Here is a 24,193-nt window from a genome sequence, read left to right as displayed (position 1 = left end):
TGCATTATACATCAAGAACAAACATACTGCTGAGGTCCAGTAGGTGGTGAGGCAGACCATGTGGAGTCAAGTAGAGAATATTTGGGTAACAGAAGTGAGTAAAAAATAGGGGATCTCCTACATACCACCAAATCAGGAGGAGGAGATGGAGGCATTTCTAGCACAAACAAGAGAAACACCCAAAAAACAAAAGACCTGCTAGTAATGGGAGGCTAAATACCCAGATATCTGTTGGGAAAATATTATGACAAAACACAAAATAGTTCTTGAAATGTATTGAGACAACTTTTTGTTTCAGAAAGTGGAGGAAGTAATCAGGAGGACATTTTAGACTTGATACTGACCAACAGGGAGAAATTGATAGTGAAACTGAAGTTGGGAGGCAATTTAGATGAAGTGATCATGAACTGACAGATTTCATGATTCTATGGAGAGAAAAGAGGGAGAGCAGCATGATTGGGACAATGGACTTCAAAAATTAAAGCATCAGATAAGGTCCCGAGGGAAGAAAATCTAAGGGAAAAGTTGCTCAGCCAGGACAGCTGTCAGTTTCTCAAGGAGACAATATTAAAGGAACAACTGCAAACGATCTCCATGTGAAGGAAAAGTAAGAAGAACAAGAGGCTGATATGGCTTCACCAGGAGCTTTTTAGTGACATGAAAGTCAAAAAGGAATCTTTCAAAAAGTGGAAACATGGACAAATTGCTGAGGATAGCACAATAGCACAAGCATGCAGGGACAAAATCAGAAAGGCTAAGGCACAAAATGAGCAACGCCTAGCAAGGATCATAAAAGGGGATAAGAGGTTCTTTAAATACATTAGGAAAAAGAAACAGATGAAGGAAAGTGTCCTCTACTTAGCAGGGAAGGAGGGCTAATGACTGGGGACATGAAGGCAGCTGAGGTTTTTTAAAACACCAGAAAATATTAATGGAAGTGTTTGAAAGACACAAAAGGTAATGGTCTCTCTCTACTTCACACTGGTGGGGCCTCTGCTGGAATACTATTTCCACATCTGGGTGCTACGCTTTATGAAGATGTGAACAAATTTGAGTCCAGACAGGCACCACCAAAGTGATAAAAAAAGTTTACGAAAATCTGATCTATGAGGAAAAAAATTGGCCATGTTTAGTCTTGAGAAAAGAAAATGATAGGGGACCTGATATGTTAAGGACTGTTACAAAGGGAACGGTGATGAATTGTTCTCCATGTCCACTGAAGGTGGACAAGTAGTAACACAGCAAGGAGATTTAGGTTAGATATTAGGAAAATGTTTCCAACTATAAGGGCAGTTAATAGGCTTCCAAAGGAGGTTGTGGGATTCACATCACTGGAGCTTTTTAAGAACAGGTTGGACAAACACCTATTGGGGTGGTCTAGGTTTACTTGGTCCTGCAGGGGACTGGGCATGATGCCCTCTTGAGGTCCCTCTAGCCCTATGATTCTATTAGCTACTTATTTCACCACTGTAATGGGGAGAGGAAGGGATTTGAGAAAAGGTGAGGGCTTGTCTACGCTCGCACTTTACAGTACTGCAACTTTCTCGCTCAGAAGTGTGAACACCCCCCCCCCGAGCACTGCAAGTTTCAGCGCTGTAAAGTGCAAGTGTAGACAGTGCACCAGTGCTGGGAGCTATTCCTCTCATGGAGGTGAGTTCTTTAGATCGCTGGGAGAGAGTTCTCCCAGCGCTGCCACAGCAACGCTTTAACGTTGCCAGTGAAGATGTGCCCTGAGAAAAGGGATTTGTGGATGGCAAAGGCAGTAACTGCCTTGAGTGAGATGTGGTGGAGGTATTAAGATGAGGCTGGATTGAATGCTGGGGTGGAGTGGGAGTTATTTCTATCATGCAGCAGAGCATATATGTTCGAGTGTAACAAGTGGGGGGGGTGGTTAGTGAGAATGATATCGGTAACAGGAATTGTACAGAAAGATCAGTTTGATAGCTGGCAGAAACACAATAGATGAAACTAGGAAAACGAGTAACGTTTCACTCCCACTTGCGTAGTGTCTGTAAAGATTATAAACTCTTTAGGACAGGGCCTGTCTTGTGTCTGAAGCACGTAGCACACTTTCAGTGCAGTCAGTCATCACTGACATTGCCCTGACCCTTTTAAGTGTTTCAAACATCTGTTCTCATTAGAAAATAAGCATTTACAAACTGATATGCTAGTTAGTAATAAAAACTTAAGTATTTGCATGAGAGATCCTTATTGTTTACGAGTTTGTTTACATCTAACGCTTATTCTTCATTTCGTCTTTCTAGCCTACGTCAGGCTCACCTTTTCAAAGGAGCCCACGTGAGTTCCATACCCAAAACCCATTAAAATTCAGTGGGATTTTGACACCTAGCTCCTTTGAAAACTCCCAGCCTTAACTCAGTCAAGATTATAGCAGAATAGCTCCACTATGATCCTGGTGTACACTAAGGTTTATGTTTAAAGGCTGACTTTTACATGCTCTGAAGTCCACATGGTTATTCGGATTGCATAGAAACTTGCTGTAACTCACGGAGTGGCAGTTAGCGCTAGTGATCAAAATTTGGAGTCATTTTGACCAACGGGTTCCCAAGATACAGTTTTTCTTAAAAGGCTGGAAATTCTGGGATTTTTTTTGTGCAGAATTAGTGATCAAACTATAGCTCAGACCGTGGACAAAATGTCTTAATCGCTAGATATTTACCTCAGCTAGTGCACGGCACCTGCTAACTTTGGAGGAGAAAAACTGAACACAGTATTCAAAAATAGTTTAGCTTCAGCCCAAGCCCAAATGCCTATACTGCAATTTTTAGCCCTGCAGCCCAAGTCTCACAAGCCTGAGTCAGCTGACCCAAACTCAGAACCGCAGATATTTTATTGCAGTATAGATTCACCTTAAGAGTCACAGGACCCATGTAGCTTTGAGGGAATGCTATGGTCATCAAATCTAGGCACCAGCCAGACACTACAAGTTTAAATTGAACTCAGGGGAGAAATCTGAAATTTAAAAAGGAGGCAACTTGCCAGACTGTGCATTTATCATAAGGTTTGTTTTTTTGGGGTGAGGTGGGGGGGAATAAGATTTTATAAAAGAAGATTCAGAAGGCATTCAAACTAAATGTGAAAACAACAAATAAATGCAAATGTTTTCTGGGAGGACAGTGGGAATTAGGAAGCAGAGGACATGTGACAATAACAGGAGGAGAGGGGTTTGGGACTGCAACAAGGAGAGGTGGATAAATGCAGGTGGGTGACGGAGGAGGAGAGGGGGTTGAGAGGTAGGTGCAAGGCATGTGGAAAGAATTGGGCTAGGGAACCTGTCAGTCCCACATTCTCTCCTCTCATGTGTATACCATGATCTTGAGAGGAGGGGGCAAAGTCCATCTCCCTACCCCTTTGTGTGAGCTGGAAATGCCTGTCCCTTTTGAGGGTCTGAGCCCCTCTTGCTGTCACCTCTCAGTTAAACCAGGATTTGGGAGGGCATGCCCCTCTAGGTGTGTCAACCTCCCAGCCCCATCTTGTGGGATGGGGGTCTTGTCCCACTAGGGAGGGTGTGAGCCCCTCTCCCTACCTCCCTTGTGAGCTAGTATCTGGGGAAACCCTGAATGTCTGGACTGGGAGCTGAGAAAAGATATTCTGGGAGCAGGCACCAAGCACACATTGCTGAGACTGGCACGAGGAATTGAGAATGGGCATGCTTTATGCATATTACAGGGTCTCCAGCACTGAAAATGAGAACACCTATTGACATGAATGGAGCAGTTCACATTTCTCAGAGCGATTGTTTCAGGCTGTATTCATCTCCACCATGGTGATCTCATTCAGCTAGGAACACTGAGATGAATGGACCCCTTCTCACCTCTGAGCCTTCTATACTGCAGATGGACATACAGAGCCTCTTCACTCCAATATGTCTCTATCCTTCCTAAAAAAAAAAAAAAAGGTCTCCTTTCTAAAAGGCAATTTTCCTAGCACATCATAATCCTGAAACAGCCTGCATGGTGGGGCTCCCTGAGCTGTGGACACAGGAAGCTGGTCCTAGGACTTCCAGGCTTCCAATTCTAGGGCAGGGAACCCGATAGCCCAGAAATCTCCAACTCCAGAAATCTCCAACTCCAGCGAGGAGCCTAACAACCCCAAGAGCGCCAGCAGGTTCTTGCCATGGAGCTGTGGACCTGGAACACCTTCAGGTTTCAGTGAAAGTTTAGTGGAATCTGCAATACATAACATATATAAGAACAACTGTACCGGGTCAGACCAAAGGTCCATCTAGCCCAGTATCCTGTCTAATGACAGTGGCCAATGCCAGGTGCCCCAGAGGGAGTGAACCTAACAGGCAATGATCAAGTGATGTCTCTTCTGCCATCCATCTCCATCCTCTGACAAACAGAGTCTAGGGACACCATTCCTTACCCATCATGGCTAATAGCCATTTATGGACTTAACCACCATGAATTTATCCAGTTCCCTTTTAAACGCTATTATAGTCCTAGCCTTCACAACCTCCTCAGGTAAGGAGTTCCACAAGTTGACTGTGCGCTGTGTGAAGAAGAACTTCCTTTTATTTGTTTTAAACCTGCTGCCTATTAATAGATATAGGCAAACATTTTCCCTCAATGAATTGGCATTTTCCAAGGAAACTGTTTGTTAAGAACATTTCTCAACCAACACCCAGTTAAGAATTTCTCTCTGTTTAAAGGTTGACTAAGTGTTCTATAATCTGCATAGTTACTCAAAATGGGGATACGTTGTAGGGTTAGTGATCCAAATTTTGGGTAATTTGGAGAAAATATTTCCAAGATATGTCTCCCCTACAAAAAAACTTTTCCTAAAAGTTCAGATTCTACGAACTTTTGGGAGGCACACCTGACTTCTAATGGCTTAATGGGACAAGGGGAGAGTGAGCTGCAAGTGGTAGGGCAGGGGTGAGAGTAGAGAAAGACACCACGTGCTTGAATTTACTGTCATGACCACATAATAAAACTGTCAACTTTTTGGACTTATACCATGTCTGGATTCTCTCACCAGCCCTATTAGCAACTACACACAGACAACATTATCCCCGTTCCATGATAACAAAGTTTGTTTGTGGGCAGGGGGCACTTAGGAATCACATATCAACAGTGTTTCATTGTAGAGAAAAAGAGTGAACTGTTACTCAGAAAACCTGGGCTCTATTTGTCACCCAGGTCACCTTGCAGGCCAGTGGCAGAGTCAAGTCACTTCATCTCTTTGTGCTTCAGTTTCTCCAGCTGTACAATGGGGATAATGATGTTTTGCTTCTTGGTAAAAGTCTTTCATACTTACAGATTCAAAGTGCTACAGAAGAGCTAAGTAGCATTCTAGTTACCTGGCCGTTGTTGCATCTCAACTGGAAGCCTACATAAATACACCACCTCCATGATACTAACTCCTACTAAAAACAGTTGTCTTACTGCTAAAAAACAAAAACAAAAAATGCATGACAACAGCCTCCATTAACACAGAATGAAGGTTGCCCAATGGTATTTCATACTATTCCAGAACATCGAGTTTAGCACACTTCAGAAACTTTGGAAAAGCAGGGAATACAGAGTGAACGTATACCACCTTAACTCCACCCCCACGCTCCCACTTGCCTTTGCACTGTCCAGAACAGGAGTTACCTACACCTGTTCTATACTCAGGCAGTTAAGCTACTTCACTGTAAAATTTAGCAGCTGTGGTATTTTTTTCTCTCTCTTCATCATCCCAATGCGCATGATGCTATCCAACATTACACTTTCATTTACGCTTCATTAAACTTCAGACCACACTCAGCACCCAGCCTAACTGCTGACAATCCCTAAGGTAAGACAACCCTGTGCCCACTACTGTCACAACATGGCCCTGTAAAGTAGTATACTCTCAAGGTACATAATGTACCACTTTCCTTTGATCATACACACGGGGTCAGGGAGAGGGTCTCTCTCACACACACACACACACACACACACACACACCCCCCCAGCTCAAGGGGTAGTTAAGTTTGAATCTCATGCTTTTCTAAAGTTTAAGGTTTGCTGAACTTGATGTTCCAGACGGGCATGAGATGCCAGTGGGCAACCTTAACTCTGCTAAAGGAATGTGTCAGGGAATACTTTTTTTCCTTCCAAAGCAGCTTTCGGTAGTTTACACTCACAGCACCATCACTCTCTCAGAACAAGAGCTCTTGTGAAGGGATTAAAATTTTAGAAGCTCTTACAAGGGTCTTTGAAATGAAAGGAGGCAGGAGGCTTAGTTTTCAAGCCACTGTAAGCCTCTGTAGCTCCCTCCAACAATTCAGCTTGAAGAAAAGTAACCTACCACTTAACCCACTCCCTCCCCATAGCTAACAATCAACATCTAGAGCCTGAGCCTTGCCAGTATCACTCCTCTGGCACCCAGATCCAGCCTCCCACTAACAGGGCTGAACCTCAAATCCCCATGCATGACAGCAAGTGACCATTTACAAGAGAATGCGAATTTACCACAGTTAAGTGTATGGAATCAGTGTACAGATGACAAGCCCTCAACTCACAAGCTTGGAACTTTTTGGAATGCAACTGTGGGGCTGGGTTTGACTACAATTCCAGCCACCATTCAGTTCTGTTCACTAAAATCTAGAGCTTTGTCCATATGCTGATAATAGCTACTTCATTCGGTATATAGCTGATGTACAATCAGTCTTTGAAACTTGCCCACAAATTATATGCAGTCATTCTTCAGTAGCCAAAACAGGTGTTATTCAGGGAAACATGGTACTAAAGTCTTAGAATCCATGAAATGGCAAAAGACCATGTAATTACAAACAAGATTTGGACAATAAAGCCTGCCAAAGAATTAAAACATTTTTGAAGCAGAGATACTCTGTGCTATTTTATGCGCATACAGCAAGATTAATTGAGAGTAGGAATTACTGTAGCAAAACTGACACCACAAAGTTATGTATCCAGTTAAAAATGAATCAGATTAACTGTATAGGCCCTTTGAAAATTAATCGCAACACAATTACATGAATGGAATAGGAGCACATTAAACAGGAAAATGCTTTTCATAAGTTGGAGTAAATCAGTTTTGTTTGTTTGGTAATCTGAAAGATGAAGGCCAGACAAATGAAGTAATACTTATGTAACTAAAGGAACAGTGAAGGTGAACTGCTTTAAGGGAACTCGTTTCACAAATCAGAGGGTCCTGCAGAACTATATCCGGGAGCACTGAAAATGTCTTGAGAACCCATGAAGTGGAAGCAGCAAAAGATAATGAACTAAAATTGCTAACAGTGCTTTGAGCCTGACATCTTCACCTTGTAGCCTGGTTTATTTGAAAGGTGGGGGGGGGGGGACAAAAAACCCCCCACCCAAACGAACAATATAGCACTGATGAACCATATTCTATAAGTGTCTTTTGATCCTCATGTGAGGATAAGATTAAAATGAGGTGTTTAACAGCCATACCTTTGTATAATGGAGATGTTATACATGTCTGGATCAAGTTAGTAGTACCTCTGCTCATATTAAACTCTGGGGGAATTCTGCACCACTGCACAATGCAGAGTTTTACAGAAATAATTTTGTGCGCACATTATCCTTTTTTCTCCCCCACAAAAATGGACTGCAAAGATGTCGGCTGACACTAGGGGCTGCTGGACCCAGCAGAGTCCAGCTCACAAATAGAAGACAAGGCCATGGGGGAGGAAACTGGAGGGTTCCCAGCAGCTGCAGTTACTAGCACACCCTGAAGGATGGAGGGGGCAGTGTGCAGGAATTGCCATGCAAGCCCGGGATCCAGCATCAGGCTGTTTCTTCCTCTGGATCCCTGGGCAGCAGAGGGTGTGAGTGTCTGGGTCGGGGGGAGGCTCACAGCTGGCGTCTGGGGTGGGGTAGGGGATGTAAGTGTCTGTGCTCGGGTTTGTCTGCAGCTGAGCTCTGGGGGTAGAGGGCAGAGAAACAGGTACTGGGTTGTCGTAGGGATTTCTAACTCTTTACTCCTGGGGGAATTTGTGCGTGTGTCTGTACTGTTACAGACATACTAGTTGACAGGTATTTTGAAATAAATTACCAAAATAATTGAAACTGGCGTGATTATATAATATTATTTTGACAAAATTTGCAGAATTTTAAAATCTTTTGCACAGAATTTAATTTTTTGGCACGGAATTCTCCCAGGAGTAATATTAAGCATGTATTGGTACCTCATGTTATCAAGCATGGAGAAATGCCGAAAACTGAGGCAAACAGGAGAAGAAATGCCAACACCACACTAAGCTGCAACACACCTGCATCAATGAAAAGTCTAATCAGGAGCAGATTCTTAGTGCAACTTCTTTATAATCTTCTGATCTATTTCTGATCAGTAGTAGTTTAAGAGGATATTAAGTTTTAAAAAACAAGACTGAAGTTTCTGCCATAAAGAAAACTCTTGAAAGAATTCAAAGTAGAAGATATATATGAGTTCTGGAAACATTTTCCATTCCTGACACTGAGCACTGACACTAATGTACTGTATGCTGTTTTGTGTGTTCACTGATTTTGTTCGCCACAACCATTTTAGCAGCATTTCTATGATTATCACTTCAACGAGAATGATGCAAGAACATAATAGTAACACTTTCATATTAGCGAGCCCAAGTAATTCAGCTTTTTCAGGACGCAGACTTCCTGTTGGTGTCTGATCAGCACACGTCTCCTAATGTGAAAAAAAATAGGATTGTTTAAGCCTCTAAGAAGCGCAGTTAATCCCCATGTTGGAATCAAGTGGGAGGTTTACACAAAGTGCCTAGGGATTTAGGCACCAGCTTGCACTGAAATTCAATGGGAATTGTACATCCACCTCCCTAGGCACACAAATCCCATCTTAAAATTTTAAGATACTTTGTTTGACCTCCAGGACAAAAGAATACATTCCTGAAACTGGTGTGTCTCTCAAAATTATTTCAACAAGAGATTTGAAAATGAAGATCTATTTTAATTATTTCCTAAACATGGGCATTAAACAGCTTAATCAAGAGCCAACTGGGTTGGATTTAGATCTGTGCAGATCTGAGTTTTCTTGCACACTAAAGAAAAGATTACACTAGTGGATTTTAGCCACAGTTGGGTACTGGCTCAGAGAGGCTGTTCACTAAAGTTTCCTCCCTTGTTTCTCACAGCATATGCCAGCTTTTCTTGATGGGAATGCAAAGATTAATTACAGCTGGACTTATTCTGAACAAATCCCTATACTCAATAAAATCCTGCAAGATTTACAGTAGGACTAATTTGTATTTTTGTCTTAAATACTTAAATTGTTACTGTAGCTTGGTTTTATGCATAATAAAATTAGAGCTTTTTGCTACAATTGGAGAATGCAGTCTCAGGAATTACGATCCCAAGTTAATTCTTCATTCTAAAAAATCTAAGATTTCATGCCTCAGCAGAAGTGTTTGTTGTAAGGGAATATGCACTGGTAAACGTGAAAGACTGCAGCCACATGAAAAAGAAAGAGCAAGGACTGGTTCAGAATCTATGCTAGAAAGCTATACAGGGGTTCAGGGAATTCTGAAAGTCAAATGTCACTCGACATGAGCTGCAAAGGCAAACAAATGAATCCTGGATAAGGACTGGTAATGTACATATGAGTAGGAAGGATCTGATGACAGGAAGTATTTTCAGAGCAAAGTACAGCCATCAGTATGCAAGATGCAAATTATGCTCACAAATTCTGAACATGGAATCAGGATCAAATTACTTTCCACGCTGAACATACCAAACTCAAAATGAATACTCACTTGCATTTGAAAAGCCAGAGGCAGACACTCCTACAGAATTTATTTAGTGTTATAAATATGATGCTTTTTACTTACCTCCAAGACCATGCTATTTGAACAGAACCAGATAAGATCTAAACCGGAGCAATTTGGAAGTTGCAAGCAGCAAACATCAATCAAAATGCCTGGAACAGATGTGTTTTGTAGTCCTAAAATATGGTCCCTGCTCTGAGTTTACAATTTAGACAGAATACAGATGAAGGATTGGGGAAGGGAGGGGCAAATACAATACAGAAAACCAAAGCAGTCCATTGGCACAGGTTCTCATACCATATTTTATTTAAACATGAGCTATCCCCAGCACCCTCTCTTAGCCTCCTCTATGTCCATACCTGTTCCTTACTAGCAGCTCATGTTTATCATACAGAAACATGTTCCTTTTATTCTTTGCCTCATCCTGCCAAACCCCATGCTAACTGCACTTCATCAAGCTGTTGCTATAAACCTAGACTGGAAGTTCTCTGGGACAAGAAAGGTCTTTGTTCCCAAAGAACTTAGTACAGTTAGCTTTTAACCCTCAATTAGTTGGAGTGTAATTTAAAACATTGGAGAAAGGACACTAACACAGCCATTCTCCAATGTTTTAAATTATAGATAAAACAGCCAAGCAGAAGATAACCCTGAAGTAGAGCAAAGGATAGAAACATGTCACTTTGTCGTCCCTATTCTACCTACCAGAGGAGGCATCTCACAATTGCTCTGTTCATGGAGCAGCTTTTGTTGTACGTGCTCCAGCTTGGGAGAAGAAACAAGCCTCCCCCCATGAGGGAAAGATATTGCACCAGTGTTTCATAATCTACATGGACTTCCAATTGATTTCCAGTGAAAGATTATTTTTCTCTTTGAATACCTAAATGGTTTGAGTCTTACCTACCTTATAAGCAGGGTTTCTCCTCATGATGTTCCACAGCATTTATGGTCCAGTGAGATGCTCAAGCTAAGAGTTCCTTTGTTTAAATGATAAGGGGATACGAAGCAGAAATTTCTTAAAAGTGGCAAGGGAGTCCTCAACTTTGGAGATCACTCCCCTGCAATCCTGAGCTTGGATTTTGGTGACCTTCAAGACATGTTGCAAGGCCTGTTTAAGGCATTTTTTGAGGTCGTAGAGTAAATGCTGATAGGGCTTTGGAGTAGGCTACTTGGGGAGGTTTCTGTTGGTGTTGGGTCAGTTTGTTGATCTCATTTAGTGACTTTTAATCCTGTAAATGTACATAGGATTGCACACCGTAGAAGTACAATGCTAAAACCATGCAAAGTTGATCTATATCCAGTAATTTGTACAGAATTTTGCAGTTTTGTTTTGCATGGTGTCAGCCCTCAAGTTTTAAGTTTTCAAAAAGATACTGCAAGTACAATACTTTAGGGGACAGAATACCCAAAACCAGGGTTTTAAGTCTTGGTTCTGTCATTTAATTGCTGTGTGGCTTTGCGCATCTCACATTATTCCAGGATCAAGCAGAGAAGAGAAGTAACACTTCTCTCAAGGTCCACCCTCAAGATCCAGTCACCTGTGATGTCAAAGCAATATGTTATTTAGCTTGTTTGGATCTTAATATGCAAAAGTGGAGAAACTGGAATGTTTTGATCAGCAGTTAAATGGTTAAGTGCTCACATTTAACTTCAACATTAATGCCCCTTCAAATGAACAGGGGCAGTTTACATCATTGAAAACTATTGTTTCAGAGCTGTCTGCATACACTACTACATTATATTACAGCAGATACACAATCTTAAAATTATTTCCCAGCCATGTGAGGCAGAGACAAATTTAAGTGAAAGTTTAGGTTCTGGAGCACAAGATGCAACCATCAGCACATGGGCTGAAAGGGGACAGCTTACACAGAACTTTACAAATATTAGTAACTGCAAAACATCATGGCCAGTGAGTGACAAGAATGTTTCCGGCTAGTAGCCCTGTGCTCAACCACTAGCTTATGCTGCTTGTAGGGACACCATGGACTTCCACATTGATACTAAAGTGTGGTGTTAGATAGAAATATAAATGATGTTGTGCAAAGCTTCCCCATGATGCTGCAATTTCACAGAAATTTTGCAAACTTGAAAAATCCTGGAAATTTTTAAAATAGTTTTGCAATGAATATTGTGTGAAGAAAAGGTTCTCTCTGGAGCAGGCACCTTGTTTAAATTATGCTCAAGATGAAGTAATGAGTAGTTTTGTTATTTCTTCTGTATATCTTTATCAGAAGCCTCCAGGGACACAATTGATGTAATATGTAAGAGGGACTGGACTGAAAAGAGGTCAAAGTTACAGAACAAGCAACATTTGCAGCCTCATATGTAAGTTTATGATTGAGCAGTGGTTTGGAGAACAGCGGTCTACCTGTGACATTTGTTTTATGAACTATTGTACAACAGAGCTAATTTGGAACTTCAATTTCCTGAAGAGCAAATCCACAATAAGTATATAGAGTTGACATTAGATACACAATTTCTTTTCACCATGATTGTATACTATAGTTATACTATTTCACCTAAGAAGAAGAGAGCAAAATGCTATTTGAGTCGTGTGCTTATGTCTAAAGTGTAAAACCACTGAGGGCCTGAGATGGAGTTACAGCTTTCAATCCATGTTTCACCTTGAGTACTGGAGAGACTGCCACATCATGTTACACAGAGCATGTCTACACAGCAACAAAATACCCTTGGCAGGCCCATATCAGCTAACGGGGCTCAGAGCTATAAAACAGCAGTGTAGATGTTCGGGTTGGGCTGGAGCCTGAGCCCTGGGGACCCGCGGGCAGTCAGAGCCTGAATATCCACCCTGCAATTTTATAGCCCCACAGCTTAAATTAACTGACGTCGGCCAGTCATGGGTGTTTTACTTCAGTGCAGACAAACCAATACAATGTTTGGATAAAACAATGTATACTACTGAGTTTTCAGATACTAAAAAAGCACCACAAAATTCCATTAGCCTTCATGTGAAGATGCTATATATGTGTCTTTTCAGCAAGTAAATGAAGTGAACCCTTTCGGGAGATAGTGTTCCAAACACAGGAGTCCCATACAAAGACAGGGAATATCAAAGGAACCTATAAAAACAGTTTTTAAGTATTTTCTTGAGCTTCTATCGCAAACTGCCCCCCTCCAAAAAAAAAGACTTCAGGGGTTCTAGATCATTTATAGCTATCTGTACAAGGAACTGCATGGAACACTCCCATCAGTAGTAGTGGAACATGAGCACAGCAGGAAGTTTCCTCCTACCTCTGCAACCCCCACAACCCTTCCATGCATGCCTCTCGTGGAGTGCTGCTTCACATAAAAGCTAATATTTGGTGCTCTCTCATAGGTTCCAAGGTCAGAACAGACACTGTAATCATCTAGTCTGCATTCCTGTAGAACTCCCCCAAAATAATTTCTACAGCATCTCTTCCCAATTTAAAACTTGCCAATAATAGAAAAATTCACCACAATCCTTGATAAATTATTCCAATGGTTAATTACCCTCACTATCAAAAATTTACACCTCCTTTGCAGGCTGAATTGGTCTAGCTTCAACTTCAGCCAGGTTATACCTTTCTCTGCTAGACTGAAGAGCCTAAATGTTTGTTCCCCATGAAGGTACTTACAGACTGTAATCAAGTCACCTCTTAAAACCTTGTTTGTTAAGTTAAATAAACTGAGCTCCTTTAATCTATCAAGGCAGATTTTCTAATCTTTAAGAGGGCTGGGGTGCTGGGATAAAATTCACATTTATACCGACAAACAGTAGTCTCTCTTTTTTGCTTAACAAGTCCTATTAGGCCCACGTGTGTTAAGGACTGTATCCATTGTTATGGAGCAACACCAAAATACAGGTAGCTAATTTAGCTGAGCTATGCTCACACATCAATTTTTGTGTGCACCAATTTTGGGTAAGAAGTCTCCCTCCCAGACACACTAAAGTGAATAGCAAGTGAGTGCACAAGAAATAGCTTCTGCAAATTCTATCCCCTATTGTTTGGGTGCAAGACCTGCTGGATAAAAAAGAGGAATCTGCTGCCAATCTTACTTTCAGAGAAGTGGAGAAAGAGGGTTGAGCCTATGCCATCTCACTGCTGCCAAAGAGAATTGCCATGATTTCCCCCTCTCACACACTGAGTATATCCAGTGTAGGAAGAGGTGAGAGTAAATCTACCACCCTTTCTTGCAACTATAGGACAGCTACTATTCTTGCACTGCGTTTCCCTAGGGCCTTTTTAACACAGAATGGAGCCTTCAGCTGGACAGGTGGTCACCAAGAACTCAGTCTGATGGACTTGGGAACCAGTGCTGTTCCAAGAGGATGCAGTCATGGCTGCAACACCTAAGCCCTACAACCCTGAGATGCTGGTACATATGGAACTCCTGTTTACACAAGAGTATTTGGAATTGCACCCAAGCCTCAGATTCTTTGCTTCCATGTATTAGAGACAAGCAACCAATGATTCTGTAATAACAAGCTCCTTTGTGGAAGTAACCATGCAAATCAAGTATTCTGTCTCCACCTGCTGGCAGGGAGGAATGTAATCCAAGTATCTGAGGTAGCACAGAAGACCTCAGAAAGAATAAGAGTTACAGGGTATCTATAATGTAGTGATAAAATGTATTCCTTTCAAAAATACAGACAGAAAATATGGGGGGAGAAGACAGTCACACACTGATTACAAAAGTATTCTTATTCCTGTAGCTAAAAAAATGAGGACAGCGACCTGACAATGTAACCAAATACACAATGAAGCTTTTGTCCCAAAACTACTTGCTTGCATACAAGGAACAGAGGAACTTGGGAGAGGAAGAGGAGGGAGGGGCGGGATGTGAAGAGAGTGAAATTAGTTAGCCTGATTTAGGAGAGAGACACTGAAGCAAAGAAAATACTGCTATTGTGGAATCCACCCACTCAGTTCTAAGAGGCTCAAATACCCAGACAGGGATTTACAGGCAGCACTTGAATGCATTGTGTATGAAACAGAAAGTGCTGATAAATGCCTAGAGGCAGCTCCCCTGGTCTAAGTGAAGAAAATTTCAGATAATATTAGGTTATGGTCAAATAGCCATTTTAATTCAACAAGCTTTCCAGTGCTAAACCAATCATTAAGTTTAGCACTACAAAGGAAGGCACCTATAGATTCGATTTTTTTTAGCTATGGGTAGTCAATCCATGCATCACTTTTTTATATTATTATATTATATATACACACACACACAGAGTTCAAAAGCAGAACTACTGCTATAATATGGTTTGGTAGACGGGTACATTGCATAATGACTATACAAAATGTTACTACACCGAGCTTAAGTTTAAAACAAAAAGAGTTTAGTGACAAATTGATTGGAAGACCACCCTGAAGATATTTTACAGCATTAAGCAAGCATCCCTAAGACCTGGTTTATACCCAGTTGTACCAGTTAGGTGTTAAATAGTTAAATTAAACTGGTACAAGAGATTGTACAGGCACTTGTTTCAGTTAAGATTAAAAATCAGGCTTATTTCAGTTTAAATCAGTAATTGGTTTAAAAAGAACTAAGGAGCAAAACTTCTACGTGGATAATTCTATTTAACCAAGTCAGTTTAAAGTCACACCTTTCATAGACTCTAGGACTGGAAGGGACCTTGAGAGGTCATCAAGTCCAGTCCCCTGCCCTCATGGCAGGACCAAATACTGTCTAGACCATCCCTGATAGACATTTATCTAACCTACTCTTAAATATTTCCAGAGATGGAGATTCCACAACCTCCCTAGGCAATTTATTCCAGTGTTTAACTACCCTGACAGTTAGGAACTTTTTCCTAATGTCCAACCTAAATCTCCCTTGCTGCAGTTTAAGCCCATTGTTTCTTGTTCTATCATTAGAGGCTAAGGTGAACAAGTTTTCTCCCTCCTCCTGATGACACCCTTTTAGATACCTGAAAACTGCTATCCTGTCTCCTCTCAGTCTTCTCTTTTCCAAACTAAATAAACCTAATTTTTTCAGACTTTCATAGGTCATGTTCTCAAGACCTTTAATCATTCTTGTTGCTCTTCTCTGGACCCTCTCCAATTTCTCCACATCTTTCTTGAAATGTGGTGCCCAGAACTGGACACAATACTCCAGTTGAGGCCTAACCAGCGCAGAGTAGAGCGGAAGAATGACTTCTCGTGTCTTGTTTACAACACACCTGTTAATGCATCCCAGAATCACGTTTGCTTTTTTTTGCAACAGTATCACACTGTTGACTCATATTTAGCTTGTGGTGCACTATGACCCCTAGATCTCTTTCTGCCATACTCCTTCCCAGACAGTCTCTTCTCATTCTGTATGTGTGAAACTGATTGTTCCTCCCTAAGTGGAGCACTTTGCATTTGTCTTTATTGAACTTCATCCAGTTTACCTCAGACCATTTCTCCAATTTGTCCAGATCATTTTGAATTATGACCCTGTCCTCCAAAGCAGTTGCAATCCCTCCCAGTTTGGTATCGTCCGCAAACTTAATAAGTGTACTTTCTATGCCAACATCTAAGTCGTTGATGAAGATATTGAACAGAGCCGGTCCCAAAACAGACCCCTGCGGAACCCCACTTGTTATACCTTTCCAGCAGGATTGGGAGCCATTAATAACTACTCTCCGAGTACGGTTATCCAGCCAGCTATGCACCCACCTTATAGTAGCCCCATCTAAATTGTATTTGCCTAGTTTATCGATAAGGATATCATGCGAGACCATATCAAATGCCTTACTAAAGTCTAGGTATACCACATCCACAGCTTCTCCCTTATCCACAAGACTTGTTATCCTATCAAAGAAAGCTATCAGATTGGTTTGACACGATTTGTTCTTTACAAATCCATGCTGGCTATTCCCTATCACCTTACCACCTTCTAAGTGTTTGCAGATGATTTCTTTAATTACTTGCTCCATTATCTTCCCTGGCACAGAAGTTAAACTAACTGGTCTGTAGTTTCCTGGGTTGTTTTTATTTCCTTTTTTATAGATGGGCACTATATTTGCCCTTTTCCAGTCTTCTGGAATCTCTCCCGTCTCCCATGACTTTCCAAAGATAATAGCTAGAGGCTCAGATACCTCCTCTATTAACTCCTTGAGTATTCTAGGATGCATTTCATCAGGCCCTGGTGACTTGCAGGCATCTAACTTTTCTCAGTGATTTTTAACTTGCTCTTTTTTTAATTTTATCTTCTAAATCTACCCCCTTCCCATAAGCATTCACTATGTTAGACATTCCTTCAGACTTCTCAGTGAAGACCGAAACAAAGAAGTCATTAAGCATCTCTGCCATTTCCAAGTTTCCTGTTACTGTTTCTCCCTCCTCACTGAGCAATGGGCCTACTCTGTCCTTGGTCTTCCTCTTGCTTCTAACGTATTGATAAAAAGTCTTCTTGTTTCCCTTTATTCCCATAGCTAGTTTGAGCTCATTTTGTGCCTCTGCCTTTCTAATCTTGCCCCTGCATTCCTGTGTTGTTTGCCTATATTCATCCTTTGTAATCTGACCTAATTTCCATTTTTCATATGACTCCTTTTTATTTTGTAGGTTAGGTCATGCAAGATCTCGTGGTTAAGCCAAGGTGGTCTTTTGCCACATTTTCTATCTTTCTTACCCATCGGAATAGCTTGCTTTTGGGCCCTTAAAGGTAACCTTTAGTTAAACCAATTCAGTTTCTCATATATACACAAGACCTATAAATCAACAGAGACACGTTAAATCTGGTTTACATCTATTTAGACAAATTTAAGTGCCCACGTAGGGATTTAACCAAACCAGTGCACAGGTGTGAACAAGATCTAAACCAGTATCTACAATATGGGGTTATAAATAAGCCTTCCACTTTATAGCATTTGCTTGTTGAAAAATTGTGGGTGTTCAACATAAAAAAGCCAGACCACAAGCTACTCCCAATCTCCATGACCTCAGCCATCAGCCTTTTGCTACATCCTAATGAGATTAGGCACGGCATGAATAGCCCTAAAAGCCAACAAGAGGTGAAGCAGAACCATTCCATTTATTAAGCAGCAAGATTATTTTTGAAAGGTCTTGTCTAGTAATGTGTCAATCTGAAAACTAATACCTATGCCCTCAAGAATATTTTAATTCCATGTACCACATATAGTAGAACCCCAGAGTTATGAACACCTCAGGAACAGAAGCTGTTCCTAACTCTGAACAAAATGTTGTGGTTGTTCTTTCAAAAGTTTACAACAGAACATTTACTTAATGCAGCTTTGAAACTTTACTGTGCAAAAGAAAAAAAATGTTGCTATCACCATCTTAATTTAAATGAAACAAGCACAGTAACAGTTCCCTCACCTTGTCAGATCTTTATTAAGTATTTTATGTTTAACACAGCACTGTACTGTATTTGCTTCCCCTCACTCCCTATCTCTGCTGCTGCCTGATTGCATACTTCCAGTTCCAAATGAGGTATGTAGTTGACCCGTCAGTTCATAATTCTAAGTTCCTACTGTACACTTATGAAGCTTTAATGCAATAAACTATAATTCTCTTATATTTAAGGCATCATTCCGATTGTATCTGTGTGCCAGATCATGCATTATACAGTAGTTGATAACTCTGAATTGCTGTCTTCTTTTTTAAATTATGTTATTCACAGCAGGCTGCATTACAAGTAGTATCCTGTACTGCTATAGGTTACATCTATGCCTTTGCATATAAAATATTCCCAAGTAATAGTTCTGGGGCCCATAACAGTTCTGTTTCTCTTAGAATCCATATAATATATTTCTACCTAACTAATTTAAGTAATGGTTACATTAGAACAGAGGTTCCCAAACCCCGTGGGGTGCACTGATGAGTTTATTGGAGGACAGAAGGACCTGATAGGTCAGCACTAAAGGGCTGGCAGTCTGGAAGGGGCTCTGTCTGAGCGGTCTTGGCTGAAGAGACAAAGCTCCCTGCCCATCTCTTTCCTCCATTTCTGCAGCCACCAACCAGCAGTCACTCTCCTTTGCTGGGAAGGCCAGAGGAGACTCAGAACTACAAGCCAAAAGCTGCACCCCAGGAGTACTGATACTCCTGCCTGACATAGCCCCCTGCTCACCCCAACCCTTCAGCGTGCAGAGTCCTGTCCCCTTGCCTTTCTGGACAGAGTCTGCACAGGGAAGGCAGACAGGATCACAGTGAAGGACCAGGATCAGGATGGGGCAGTGTCCAGCGGGTGGGGAGGGGGGCAGTACTCCACTCCCCTCTTGACCATAGCCCTGGTAATTTTCCCTGCAAAGGGGCTAGGGAAGGGTAGGGAGAAGGACAGGCAGGGAACCAGGACCCAAGAGCTGAGATCCCTGACCACTGCAGGGAGCAGAGCACTTCCTTAGCTCCCAGCGGTGAATACCCTCATGATCCCTCCTATGGGTACTGGGCACCCCTCCCTCTCCCTCCCCCTCTCCATGCATGGGACATGACTGAACGGAGGAGCTCAGAAAAAAGAGTTTGGGAATCTCTGCATTAGAAGTTACAAATACTACTGAATTCAACATAAAGGTGGAAATCTGGTGTCTTTAGCATGCGTCTCTGCCTTCCATTTGTTTAAAGCTTGTAGCTGAGGTTCAAAAACGCAAATGCAAAAGCAGCCTTAATTTATAGTCTTGGAAAACTTCTTGTATCAAGGAACTAGTCTTTCCAAAATAATATAATTTCATTGCTATTCAGTGATGTGGAGGGAGCATCTGACCTATGTAACAGTTCTCCACTCTGCCACCTGCCCCTACCCCAGCAATATACTTCAGTCACAGTGTAATAGTCAAAGGTTGTTTTTCCTGTAACTAACAGCTTCAGCCACTTACAACCCCATTATCACAGCTCAAGTGGTCATAAAGCATTTAGATCTAAGCAGTCTCAGTTATTTAGGGTTAGCGAGTATAAGAAAATAATTTACAGAGTTAGGTTGGCAAGCCGGACACCTGCATAAAAGACTTCAATCTGCAAATTAAAGGATGTTTAGGTATGCTGAAAACATACAAGATTAATTCGTAAATTGTTAAAATACTTAGGAAATATTTATCCTAAATAAATTTCCAAAGACTATTAGTTGTGGTGCTGAGGTATATTGGCAAGGGTTTGGTTGTTTGTGTGGGTTTTTGTTGTTGTTTTGTTTTAAATAAAACCCCTTGTGGCATTACCACACACAGTGAAATAGAATATACAGCCTTTTCTTTGAGGAATGCAAAAAACTTACTAAATTGAAAAAGCTCTCTAGCTATTTTAAAAGAGTCACTCTTGATCTGAGAATTTTTAAGTCATGTTTCAGCAAAAGCACAATTTTACAGTTAAAGTTAAAATTTCTGGAAAAGGGATATAATGTAACTACTGACAATCTTAAATGTAATGGCACAAAAATCAGAGCTTTAACAATCTGGCATGGACCCTTACTACTAAAAGACACAGCTAAACAGAAATGTTTGTTTTAATCTTGTTATAAGATATTCCATTAATTCCAGTTATTCCTTTTAGGGCCAAAAAAGGAAGACACAGCAATGCTGTAATTCCTGCCCTTAAACTTCAAGCACATTCCATTTCAAGAACTTCAGAGTTTATTTATGCAATTAGTTTTCAGAAACGCTTTTCCAGAGTCAGGCAACAATGAGAATATAAAGAATGGCATATATTATATTTTAGGAAGTTATTGAAATTAAGCCAAAAACTTGACTCCTTAGAAAAAGAGCAGCCACTTTGCCTCCTTGTATGAAAGTACTAACAAAAACATTGCAGACTTGTGCATCTGTGAGCACAAGAGCATAGTGCAAGGGAAGACAGAATAATTTCGGATATAGGCAAAGAATATGTTTTAGTGTTATGCCTAGTCTAGGTAAATTATTAGTGTTACATTACTGTCAGCTGCATGACATTACAATATCTGTTACTTTTACACGTCAATGCCTAGGATGTAAAAGAACTAAGATTATTTTGGACTGCCTATTTCCTCCTTAACTATGAACTGACAGTGTGGGGGTGGAAATCTGCACAAGTAACAGTTTCCCATTCCAGACCTTAAAAGTACACAAACTAATCTCAAATCTGGAGAATTACAATCCCTACCGGATAGAAGAGAGAGGCTCTTAAACCTAACATTTTAAGATGTCTCGGATCACAGCAGCACCCAGAAGGGAGTCTTTAGAGAACTTGTTCATTTCCAATTTTTATGTTTGCTTAAATCTAAAACTCTGCACTTGACTTTGCTTCTCTCCCTGTTCTGTCAGCCTCAAACACTATGGTTGCTCAGAGGGGGGAGAAGGGAGATGGAATGGCATTTCTTCTCCTGTCTGAGGAGAGGGATAATACTGAGAGTGTAATATAGGAAGGGGAGGCCCCAACTTGGAATTCACTGCTACTGAGCTCACCTTTGCATCTGGCAATTCTCACATAAGAAGTTACATTCTCCATCACACAGAATTAAATTCCTTTCTTTGAACACAATGTTATTTATATCAGGAAAGCAAGCAAAACATTATATAGAATAAAAGTCCCTCTTTTGCCCAAGTTTAGGAAGTCACATCTCTTTTCAATGAAAAAAAGAAGTGTTTTATGTGAAGTTACAGAGCGAGAAACATGGAACATAACATATAAGCAGAGAAGCTAAGCCACTTCAGTGACTGATCAGATTTTAGGTATCATACCACTGTTTGAACCCAAATAGGTAGCCACATCTTGAGGTTAGCAACAACCAAAAAACCTCAAATCAACCAAAAGACGCTATAGTCCCTCAACAACCACCTCATTATTTGGGGCTGGGAGGGGGAAGGGGAGAAGAGAAGAGGAGTGGAGAAGACAAGACAGGGGAATAAAGGGTGTCATCAACTGCTCCAACAGGCATAAAATAAATAAATATTATATATAATGTTCATTCATATCAAAGACAAAAATATTCAATATCAGAAGTGCTTTCTTATCATATCTGCATTTTATATTATGCAATGAGTTTTGTGCTGAACTCTAGAAGTCTGTTTTAAAAGGAAAACGGGAAAAAAGACTTATTTTTAGGCTGACATCCAAATGCTGCCTCAAGTGCAACTTGCAGATATAAAAAAGGAAAGGAAAAAAAAAAATCCAAGAACAACTTGGAAAGGGATCACATTAACTTCAAAAGAGTTGATCTGCAAATAGCAGTAGCCTGCCAGCATCAATATAATACAAGTTGGCAAAACTGGACAAATATAAAAAAAGTGTGCATTAATCAGTGGCCTACTATGATCAGCCCAACTGAGCAACTCAGGTTTTGGGGGTTTTTTTGTTCAATCATTTCCTGCCTTTTTTTAGTTCCTCTTGTTCTTCCAGTCTATCCAGTCTTGTCCACTTATTTCACTTTTTCTCATAGTATTTTTCAGTTTGGTTCCACCTACTACTCATTCCTGCTGCTATAGAATGCTCAGATTTATAGCATTGCTACAGCTTGCTTGTAATATGGCCACACACCAGATTTAGCAATCTGTTCTTAAACTGGATTCAGACTGAAACCCCCCCGTTTACAACTCTTCAATCACCATACAGTTGACTATACTTACCAGCTGATACTCACTCCGACGGCTAAAAGCTTCCTTGATCCCAGAATCCCTCCACAGTGCGCTCAGTGCAGGTACATACAACTGGAATGTGGCAGGCTCTATAGACATTCCAGCTTTGTTTTCAAAAGCCATCAAAAACATTCCATGCTTCTCGTTCTCCGTGTACTGCCAAGGAATCCTTAGTTTGTCCCGTGCATCAACGAGAACCTTGCAGCCCTACAGAATGATTCAGATAAAACAGAGTCAGTGATCAAAAAATGAAAGTATAAAGGAACTCAAACTTAAAAGTACATGAACCTTACAGTGGCACAAGTCAGTAGTCCTGTGGGAGGACAATTCAGAAGGGGATCCAAAATATGCTCCATTGCAAGGAGAAAATGTATGAAGGAACAAAAACTTGCCTTGTTTAAGCAACATAATTGCTATATATCTGGTGGGGGATGGGGAGAAACACTTTTACAATGACATGGTCAGACAGCAAAGTATAAAAATGAAGACCTACATCAAATGTATACTCAAATATTTTCTGTTTAGCAACTTAGAAGCAACTCCCACCCCATCACTGTATTATCCAAACATCTACTGAAGCAGACACATGCCTGAAACAGTGTTAAATATTGACATTGCTTGTCACCTGTCCTTAGCAGTTGGATACTGACATCAGTTATGTCACATCCTACCCCTGAGAAAGTTAAACTAACTCAACCCCACAAAAGGCAGTGTTAATGATGATTAATTGAAAGATTTGGTAGGATTGAAAAGCTGAAATAATTTTGGTTGCACACACCTGAAAGTCCTTCAGTTCAACAGTGCACTCCTATCCCTCAACCCAAATTATTTTTTCCCCTAAAGCACTGCAGAGACCTGCAGGTCTATTGCACTTTTTAGCCATGACCTGAAATACACAATGTATTGTAAGAGCTACCAGGAAAGTCTGCTGGAATATGAAACTGGCTTAAAAAGGAGGAGGTGGGAGCACTGTGGAGGTTATTTAATAGATGGAGCGTTTTACAAAGTTTTCTTGATACAGAACCTGGGGGAATACTTAGGAAACTCTGACGGTTGCCATGTAAAATGAAACAGGAAGTTACCAAAACATATCATTGTCAGTTGGGTATGTCAAACATGGACAGCTGGCCACACCTCCCCTCAAAGCTTAGAAAGGAGTTATTCAGCATGGAAGCCAAAAACTGTTTTAGAAAGGGCATACAGCATATTCTATTGAAGTAAACTAGACTGATTTACAGATCATGGTCTCCATGCCCAAGAACACTATGTCAAATAAAAAAAAAAAAAAGGTGAAGACTCACGGGACATGTCTATGTGTTTACCACATAGCCTTAAAGAACCAGAGCCATTTTGCTCAGTCATGTAGTTGGAGTTCACATTAGAAGTTGGCAATTTTAATTGAATTTTAATTTTAAATTGCCATTGACAATTTTTAGTGGACTCCTAGAGGTGTTCATGTTGCTGTGAAACAGAGCTTTGAAACTAGCAGTGTGGGTTCCAACATAACACCATGCCATTTTCTAGTGAACTTTAAGTTAAATAGCTTAGATCCTACTCTAAGTTTGCTCTGTTCTCAAGACACCTTTTTTCACCAAGATGGCTGTCTCCGGCCAGTTTGTAGGCAGAACAAGACATTTCAGTGTATTTGTAACAAATATTTCATATTATCCTGTGCGCTTTCATACCGCAGGACTGGGCAAAACAGGCACACTTTGTTCCCTAATAGCAAACTTCCTTTTAACTTGTCACATTCACAGAAAGGGTTTTTTGGTGAGTAAATTGCCACCTTCTGATTTCATTTTTCTAACAATCAGATTTTGGGGGAAGGGGAGGAAGATATCTAGCTCTCTAACCAAATAGTTCTTGACAATACAGACTAGACCGAGTCAGTCTTCATGGTTTGAAGTTTTACA

The 24,193-nt window shown here is 40.8% G+C and overlaps 1 protein-coding gene across 1 annotated transcript in view; it reads right to left on the bottom strand.

Annotated features, from left to right (window-relative positions):
* Positions 1 to 24,193, bottom strand: part of GNA12 (G protein subunit alpha 12) — a 72,881-nt gene that overhangs the window by 32,769 nt on the left and 15,919 nt on the right. Inside the window, exon 2 of the mRNA XM_050966345.1 lies at positions 22,272 to 22,487. Coding sequence (XP_050822302.1) covers positions 22,272 to 22,487 — 216 coding nt within the window. The remainder of the gene's footprint in view (positions 1 to 22,271; positions 22,488 to 24,193) is intronic.

Source organism: Gopherus flavomarginatus, chromosome 9 (assembly GCF_025201925.1).
Source record: "Gopherus flavomarginatus isolate rGopFla2 chromosome 9, rGopFla2.mat.asm, whole genome shotgun sequence".
Lineage (NCBI taxonomy): Eukaryota > Metazoa > Chordata > Testudines > Testudinidae > Gopherus > Gopherus flavomarginatus.
This window is presented reverse-complemented; position numbering and strand designations above follow the sequence as displayed.